Genomic DNA, 9,539 nt, shown 5'->3' with positions numbered 1-9,539 from the left:
TAGGATCTCGGCTCCACCCAGCTTTCGCGGCCCCTCTGCTCTGCTGAATCTACAGCTTCACCCCTGGCTGGTGCACGTCGGCCAGATCCTCTGGCGGTAGATATTTAAAAAAGAGGGGACAGTCATTTGTGTGCAAGTCTTTATAAGCAGTCCAGAAATATGTATGTTTAAAGCTTTAATATTTGCAAACTGTTCCCCTTTCGCGACATGAATTTCCTAATTTAACTATAGCTGTATATAACAGGATGTCGCTATTTGGTGAATCATTTAAAATTGGGGTTTTTTTCTTGGGTGCGGGGGCGTGGATAAAATCTGGTAGGATGTTGGCAATTTATTGTTTCAACCTAATAATATAAGTTCGTTCATCACACCATTTGGGCCGTTAATCCAAACGCGAATCGTAAAGATGCAGGCTCATGCGGCAGGCAGGCATCAGATTCGGTTCCACGGGCCCACGGGAGAAAGAGGAGCCCGCTCGGAATCAAGTGGACGGTTCCGTCCCCTGGCAGGGCCCGCACCCCAGGCCCCTCTCCTGTGATGTTATGGCTGGAGCATTCCCAGGCTTTACCGCGAGGCACAGAAACAAAACGCCACCACCCTCACTGCCATTTCGCAAACTCCGGGCAGTCGCACGCAAGGCCTGGACCTCGCGGACACGCCGGGCAGTGGCCACTTGGAAAGGCTCTCTGGGCCCTGGTTGGACGAGGGGGCCCTCGTCCAGCTTCGTTTTGCTCCCAAGAGGCTGCCCCTCCAGCTCTCCTGCCACGGGACGCTCTTCCAAAAGAGTGGGTGCAGTTTTGCAATCCCGTCCTCACCACTGCGATCCTTATTTCGGTATGCAAAAGGCAGCAGTACGAGCGCCACAGAAAAGTCCCTAAGAATTTGCAGGGCGTGGCGTCTGCCGCGCCGAGCGAGCCCCCGCCACCGCGGGGCGGCGCCTCCAGGGCGCGCGGCCCCGCCATCTAGCGGCGCCGCGAGGAAGCGCAGAAGAGGACCCGGCCTCTTGGGTGGGGAACAATTCAAATGTCCCTTGAGAATAGGCCAGGAATGTCTCCAGTGTGGAAAACAGCCGGGACAGCCGACACACGGGGAGACTCCTCTGAGCTCGTCGTATCCCGGCATTTAACTCTACCTACTACGCACGAGTTAAGTCACAGATCTCCGTGGGAAGGTTGTTACAGGCGGGTTTCTTCCTCTTGACCCTCGCTGACCCATGATCCTCCACGTCTTGCTCCGCATCCCTCCCGGATGCTCAGCATCTCAGGTCGAAATGGCCCCTCCTAAGCTGGGAAGCTACTCCTTGACCCAACGTTTCTGAAGGCATAGTGGCCGACCCTCCCCCTCCCCCCCACCCGGCCCCAGTGTCTTCTGCTCATCTTTCTTCAGCTGGGCACGCAGTTTCCTCAGGCATTCCGTCTAGGACTCTTTTTTAAACGCCCCCCCCCCCCTCCATTATCTACCTTCAAGTTCAAGTCGGCCACATACTAAGTAAGAGCAAGGACAGCAACAGGGCTTTGTCCGCCATCAGAAGCTTGAGTGGTCCAGAGAGTCCATTTCAGAGAACGTGCCCACCTTCTGAGTCCCACCCCGACAGGCGCACAAGTGCATGCATTCACACGCGCACCCGCACACGCACGCACCAGCCGATCTGCGTCTCCAGAACGGTTCCCTTCATCATGCTTTGGCAGACCAAAGGAAGGAAAAGGTCATCTCCCTAGGATGCTCTGCTCCCATTTCGTTGAGAAACGGGAGGTTCCTAAATATATGAACACATTCATAAGTGCGCGCATTACGAGGGATCAGATCCGAGTGTCCGTTTTCTCTTATAGGATGCTGCTTTGCCACTGCATGGCCAAAAGGGTCTGGACTCAACATCAAGTGCACAGGTCGAACACGATGGGCTGACCAACTATCTGCAGGGAATGCTCTTGACCCAACCTCAGGGCCAGCGTTCCACTCGGTGATTGAGGCTTCTGGGTTCGAAGCCATAGAAACTTAAGCCCTAACACCTAGATCCTCCTGAATAAAAGTGACTCGTGCACACGGTTAGGAAATGCAATGTTTTCCCTAATTCTCTGTGCAATTTTTTCCACCATTTTCCACACTCATATCCTCACCGCTTGATAATAAAAAAGAATCCGGCAGCTTAGATGGCAGCTTAAACTTTACCCGCTAAGATGCAGAGCCTCTGAGGCCGAGCTCACCACCCGGTGAACCCCTCAAACCATAGAAGTGGTTTTCACACTCGGGGTAAACGCTAGGCCTGATCGATTGAGCAAACGTCATTTTATTCTTAAGTTATTGATACTACTTTCTCACAAGCCATTTCGTACGGAGGTCTAAGAAAGAGAAAGGTCAGCCACAGAAGTAAAATGGTTTTGGTCTTTAAATGAAAAAATATAACATTTCTCAAATATCCAATTTATTTTATCGTTGTTCCACTGCGGACACAATCTGTAGTCAGGATCATAATTCCCAGGCCAAGAGATTTTAAACCATACCACAGGAGTAAACCTTCAAAGAAGTGAAATCTAATACTATATAGATTTCCATTTCTAAATACAGTATATTACAGAAGGTTAAATATACAACCTCTGTTTACTTACAACTATAAAAAGATACATTATCTATACCACTTATAAATAAAGTAGCGTTTCATATTAAAGGCCTTATCATACAATGGAAGAATAAGAATCCTCTAATTATTACGATCAAGGTTAGTGTCTATAATTAGTTGAGATAAAATCCTGAAAATTCAGTGTATGAGTCAAATCCTGATTTAACGAGTTAATGACAGTATGAGTGATGTTTTAATTGACGAAGAAGAGAAGATGAACAATATATTGCATATTTCTGACAAGAATGATAACCGCATTTCATAGATGACTTTCTTTATACCTACAACTGGCTTTGACATAGATCTCCATTTTATTACTGCCCCCCTCCCCCAACAATTTAATTCTACAACATAAACACCATCAGGAAAGTATTAGTTAGTAACAGTCAAAGTATTTGAAGAACACAATTTAAGTTTGGTTTCATTTCTTTTTTAAAGCTACGTGGAAACACTTTCCATTTTCCAAGTTAAAACTTGGAACTCCGCACCATTTGGACACACAAAGAGGGAATGGCAACTCAGAACGTTTTTACTGCACGAATCGGCCACTTTAGCGGGAGACCAGTTCCTCCATGAAGTCCAAGTGTCATTCGTTAATGAATCATGAATTAGTATCAAAATAGGACTTAAACATAAAAAACCAGGGCTGTATGATAACATGGGTCTTTCCAGTTATGTATGTTTGACTAACCTAAAACGGATAAACCGACTGGGAGAAAGGAAAGGCAAACAAAACCACATAAACCATCGAATGCAAGTGGTAGAAATGCGTAATTCGTAAAAGCGAATTATGGCTCCGGTTCATAAAACGCGGGACTTAGTTACTGCTCTGCTGCTGTGGCATCAGGGTACCACATCCCCAGCAGCGACCGTGATACTAGCAGTGGCTTCTGCCTGCGGAAGTGCCTCGATGAGGGTCACCTGTGACATAGTTTGAGACAAGCTCTTTGGGTTGGCGGTCTGGTCATGTTCCAATGGCAGAATTGATTTTAAGCTGTGTCTCATGGTCAAGCTGCAGTCCTTGGAGACGGGATCTTTGCAATCCCCTCCACGTTTTTTTTTGTTTGTTTTTTGTTTTTTTTGTTTGTTTTTTTGTTTGTTTCGTGTTTTTTTTTTTTTGGTTTGTTTTTAACTTACTGCTATTCCTTTCCCACCAAACGGTAGGAGGAGGGGCTTGTTCTGTGGGCAGGTAACTCCGAAGAACCCACAGGAACAGGACTCTCTTTCCAGAACATACAGGCAGTTTTTTTTTTTTCCCCCCAAAAAATTTAGAGTCGGAGTCAGCGAAGCATTTTTAATCGCCTGCTGGATACTTCAAATACCACTTCTTGTTGACAACGCCCTGAGCCTCTTCACTGTCCCCAGGGACCCGGTCGAAAAGGGAAAACAGAAATGGCCAATGGCTTTCTCCCCCGGCGGGACTGCGATGTCATACCCGACATATTGGTCGATGAAACAGGAATGCGAGAGGAAAATAAAACGGTTCACATCCAGCAGATGTGAGGTTGCCGGGCAGAAAGGGCGCCGCGGAGGGCAGAGATGTAGATTTTTCTTCAGCGAGTTTGACCTGCCACATTCAGCTGTCAACCACCTCTTCCCTCAGGGGCTCTTGTCCTCCAGTTTGATGGTGACAGTTTTCACTTCGGTGTACTCGGCCAGCGCATATTCACCTCTGTGACCACCATAAAAAAAAAAAAGGAGAGGAAATTTTACAAATGAGCACGTCACTTAGCGGTTCCACAGGAACCGTGTCCTAAAACTGAGGACTCTGCTGGGAAGTTTATGCAAAAGGCCAAAATGCAGCGGTATGAGACAGGCAGGATCATAACGCCACTAAGAAAGTTTAAGGAACTGGATATACCACTTAAGTTTAAATACCAAGATTTCTGCGTGTGTTGCTTTTGAAATATTCAGAAGGACTAGACCTCAGCTTTTGAGGGAGCCAGGTGACCCTTCTGAGGCATCACAGGCCACCCTCGGGAGTGCTCCCCTTCTCAGAACCGAGAGGCAGCTCTGGGCAGATTTAAATTCCTCCACGACACCTGCTCTGATGTTAAGTAAATAAAAATTTGTTTAGGAAAAGCGGTGAACGCAGAGAGGGTCGCCAGAGGCTCCACACCCAGAAGGACTTGCGACAGAACCACGTCTCGTCCCTTAGATCACTGCTCCTCAGAAGTGTGGTCCCCAGACCAGCAGCATCAGCTTCACCTCAGAACTTGCTCGAGATGCAGATCCCCGGGCCTCCTCAGATCTACTGTGGTAGATAGAATAACAACCCCCCCACCCCCCAAGATGTCCACGTCCTAATCCCTCAGACCTGTGACTATGTCAGGTTTCATGGCAAAGGGGAATGTGGGTTGCAGATGAAATTAAAGTTGCTCATTAACTGACCTTCGTTTAGGGAGATTATCTTGGATTATCTGGGGGGTGGGGGGCCAGTGAAATCACCATTATCCGTGAAGAGGGGGAGGGAGGCAGAAAGAGAGTCGGAGGGAGACGAGACTCCAGAGGCAGGACAGATGCCACCGTGCTGGCTTTGAAGACGGAGGGCGGAGCCGCCAGCCAAGGAACGTGGGGAAAGGCGAGGGGACATATTCTGTCCTTAGAGTCTCCAGAAAGGAACGAAGCCCCACAGACTCCTCGATTATAGCTCAGTGAGACCGTGTCAGATTTTTATATCACAGAACTGCAAGATAATAAGTTTCCATCGCTTAAGCCACTAACTCTGTGCTCATTTGTTGTAGCGGCAGTAGAAAATGAATTATTCACTTACTGAATCTAGGGGTGGGACCCAGAAATCTGTGTTTTAACAAACCAAGGGATTCTGATGCTCAAGGTGGAGGACCACTGGCCTGAGTCTAGGTAGTGCAGGCAAATTCCTTGCTTTCCCTGACCCTCAGTTTCATCATCTTTAAAATGAGAATGCCATCATGTCCTTGTAGTTATAATAAATAATTACAGATAATTCACATAGAGCACCTACTTCGTGCTAGGTAAAAAGTGAATGGTAGAAAGTAATATTTTATTATGAATACGTCATTGAGATTTTTTGGCAGTTTCCTAAAACAAATAGGTCAAGAACCCATGATGATGGGCAAATTCATTTGTGATCTCTTCTAAACATAACAAAATATAAACGCTGTTCACAGAATGTTAAATTCAATTTTTGTCGAGCAGAAACTCCATTCAAAACACCCAGAGACAAATGACAAACTACACGAAACTTACATCTGTAACCCTTCGTGAGAAACAGAATTGTGTTCCTTAATATACAAAGAGTTCTCACAAACCAATAAAAAAATCCATAAACAAACTAACCAAAAAATCAAAGACCATGAACAGGCAGTTCACAGATGAACATATACCGATTACTAATAAGTGAATAAGGTACTTAAGCCCCTCACAATTAAAGAAATGCAAATCGAAAGAGCGGGGAGCCTGTTTTTCATGTGTCCAATTATCCGATTTTAGGAAAACAATCTCCTATGAATAGATAAAGATTTATGCACAAGGAATAACGTCAGTACGTCTCGTAATAGCAAAAAGCCTTAAAAATAACAAATAAGTCCAACAGATAGAAAGATAAGATATCCAAAGCTCATCCTTAAGAGCAAAAAGTAGTTTTTTCCCCCATGAAAAGAAAGCACATATTATGTCCACCGTAGGCATAGAAAATGCATAATAACCTTCAAAAGTGAGCAGCGCGCGTACAGCGTCGCACTGTAAAAACTCAAAGTAGTTAATGATTCATCGATTTGCTAAAGACAAGCAAACCAAGTGATGAAATCACATGGAATTAGCACATAGCTACAGAGCCCAGTGTTAAGCCATTCTTGTAAAATAAAGCACACGGATCACCCCCGTTTTATTCCTGCAGTCACTGGCCAACTTCGAGCTTTTGCCAGTCATTCGACCCACCGTGGCATCTCCCACTCACGACTGCTTCGGCTCTCAAGGCTATCCGTGAGCGCAACCCTTCTCCCATGAGACCTCAGCAGAATGTGGGACGGAGGAGGGACCAGTGACAATATTGGTCACTGCTCCATGCTCAGAGCTTAGCATGTGCCTGGCCCATCAGAGGTGCTCAGGAAATACTCGCCAGGCGAACGAATGAACAAATGGACAAAACAGATCACTGAACGGTGTGTACCACCACCAAATGGGATTGAGGGGCGGGGAGGGAGGCCTTGACTTGCTATGTGTCTCTATTTCTGTGGATTATTTTGTTCCTGTATCACTTTTATTGCAAAGAAGTTTTTTTAAAAATCAAAAGCACCCAAAAGGAAGAGAAATTGCAGGCTTCTTCTCAAGACCTGCAAAGGAATAGGCCCCGGAGGGGGCCCGTGGGTGGGCGGCAGAGAGCCAGCCCAGCCCAGGCGGCCGCGGATGGGGAAAACCATGGAATCCACCGCACAGTGTTCCAGGATGAAAAAGGGGAACTTATTGCAACATGAAGACATTAATTAGAGACAACTGAAGACGGAAATCGGTTTTCAAGTCCGTGTCCGGGCTCCTTGTGAATTATGGTAAAGCACTTTATCAAAAGCCTTGGGAAAACCTCTGCCAAGGGTCAGAAACACAGCCATTCCCAAAAGTCCCGACCCTGGCCTGTCGACGGGATGAAACGTGGGCTGTGGCCGCTCGGCGCCAGGCGGGGGCGCTGAGGAGCTGACGGCGCTGCAGGCGGCGGGGAGGCGGGCGGGGCGGCGCGGGGGAGGGGAGGCAGGCGGGGAAAGCGATGAGCGATGGGCCCTGGTGAGTGTGAGTTCACACGCCACACACACCGGCAGTCAGCTGGGCCCCACACACCCTTCCCGCAGCTGCGACATCCGAAAACATCTGCTTTGGGGATTGATATTCTTGCTGCGGGAGGATCGTGCAGGTTCTGTGTCCCCCCGCCTGTCACAACCCGACCGAGTGAAGGCAGCCGACGAGGCCAGTGACTGCGCGTGCCCTGGTGGGCTTCACACCAGGTGCAATTCCAACTTGTCACTTAGTGGCAGTGTGACCCGGGGATCTTGCTGGCATGCCTGGGTTTCCTCATCTGTAAACAAGTGGAGGGGGTGGTGCCCTCACGAGGGAGATGGTGCTCTCACTTATACAGAGGACCCCGGAGCTCCGTCACCCCGCCCGCCACGCGAGGACACAGCAAGGAGACACCCTCTACGAAGCAACACGTGGGCCCTCGCCAGATACCGAGTCTGCTGGCACCTCGATCTCAGATTCCCAGCCCCCGGAACCGTGAGAAATAGATGTCGGCCTGTGGAGTGTGTCACAGCAGCCTGAGCCGACTGGGACCAGCCGTGCGCAGACGCTCAGAGTTGTTCCCACAGAGCCTGGCGGGGTCTGTGCTCAGCGGATGCCAGTCGTCCCCGGTAGTAGTGCTGTCAGGGGCTCTGGAGGGGACCTGGGTGACTCCAGCCCGGGCCTCACGTCCCTCACGGTGGGCGGGTGTGAATAGGTAATGAAGTAGAGGTTCATAGAACGAGACAGAAGCAAGCCACTTGGGGCGACAGAGTGTGGTTTCTGCAAAGGGATTTTGTGGCCAAGAATGTACTGAGGGGAACGTCACTGGACACGCTCCACTCAGATGCTCTGATGGCTCTGCGGTGTCAGCCACGAGTCAGAGACGGACTAGAAAGAAGGGCGGGATGGGGGGAGGGACCCCGATTCCATGGAGACTGGGTGACAGCTTTTGCTCAGGGATGGAAGCCGGCCCTGTTCTTCCGCACCTGCGTTAAGAATCGGGAAGGGCCCAGCCTCTCACCGGACGGACCAGCACGATTATGAGGCGATGCCATCACATATAAATCACACAAGCTGTTTAAATAAGAGGGAGAGCTCAGAACGCGTCGAGATGTCCCAGGAATGGCCTTGTGCCCTGTCAGAGAGGGCCCTCCCCTGGGGAGACTAATCCTACAAGCTGTTTGTCCACAAAGGCAAATGAAACCCCAAGCATCGCCAGGAGGGACTCGGGAGAGAAGGCAGATGTCCACCCCCCAGAACGCTCCACCCAGCTCTGTGCCTGGACCATGCCCCGTGGGGCAGACATGGATGTCTACGGAGCCCGCTTCCCAACGCTCAAGACAGAACGGAGAAAAGTACGCGGAGGTGTCACATACGCCTCCCAGACAGGCGGCAAGAAGGAGGGAGAGGCACCCACGGTCTGTCCCCACGGCCTCTGCCAGTGGCAGACAGGGCCCCAGCCCGACTTGGAAGACAACCTATCTTCCTCGCAGAGGCCTGGGGTTTGCGTGAGTAACTACATCCTATATCTGGTAAAAAAAATGCACTTTTCCAATTCTGCCCAGGTCCTCATCCGGGGAGCCTATGGCCAAGCACCTGCTGAATGTCCTCCCGTGGAATGGGCGCTTCAGACAGCACACAAGCTGAGGCCGGAGGTTGGTCCCGGGGTGGAAGGGGTGCAGCATGAGAATGGGGGTGGGGATGGGCAGAGGCGGGGGGCAGGAGGCAGGGAGGGATCCAGATGAACACACGGGAGGCCAGGCAAGAGCCAGTGGACTGAAGCACATGCCACCACCCGCAAATCTAGTGTGTCTTTCATTCGCCCTGCCAGCAGGCGCGGAGGGACAGAAACACTTACAATTCTCTGCCGTTTCCCGACATTTTAAAGCCACCGAACGGCGCCTGTGCGTAGATGGCATTGTAGCAGTTGATCCTAGAGAGAGAACGGAAGGGAGCTCACGGTTACTTGGTGGACACTCAGCTGCGTCCCGGGCGTTCTGGTTACACGGTGCTTGACGCAGAGTGTGGCCCAAAGAACGACTTTTTGTCAAAGTTTTCATAATAAAAACATCGTGCTTTCGACTTCTCCGTTCCCATTCTTCTCACCAGACACTGAAATTGGAATATTCTTAAATATAAAGCTTTTCATTGGGATAGAAACGAAATGACACACGGA

At 49.5% G+C, this 9,539-nt stretch overlaps 1 protein-coding gene across 1 annotated transcript in view; it reads right to left on the bottom strand.

The window, feature by feature from the left end:
- Positions 1 to 2,411: 2,411 nt before the first annotated feature.
- The window catches only part of ALDH1A3 (aldehyde dehydrogenase 1 family member A3), a 33,455-nt gene continuing 26,327 nt past the window's right edge, over positions 2,412 to 9,539 (bottom strand). The window contains 2 exon segments of the mRNA XM_023529014.1: positions 2,412 to 4,289; positions 9,222 to 9,296. Of these exon segments, the coding sequence (XP_023384782.1) occupies positions 4,217 to 4,289; positions 9,222 to 9,296 (148 nt within the window). The 3' untranslated portion in view covers positions 2,412 to 4,216.

This window comes from Pteropus vampyrus, unplaced genomic scaffold (assembly GCF_000151845.1).
Source record: "Pteropus vampyrus isolate Shadow unplaced genomic scaffold, Pvam_2.0 Scaffold34, whole genome shotgun sequence".
Classification (NCBI taxonomy): domain Eukaryota; kingdom Metazoa; phylum Chordata; class Mammalia; order Chiroptera; family Pteropodidae; genus Pteropus; species Pteropus vampyrus.
The sequence above is the reverse complement of the archived record's forward strand: the minus strand, read 5'-3'. Positions and strand labels throughout refer to the sequence as shown.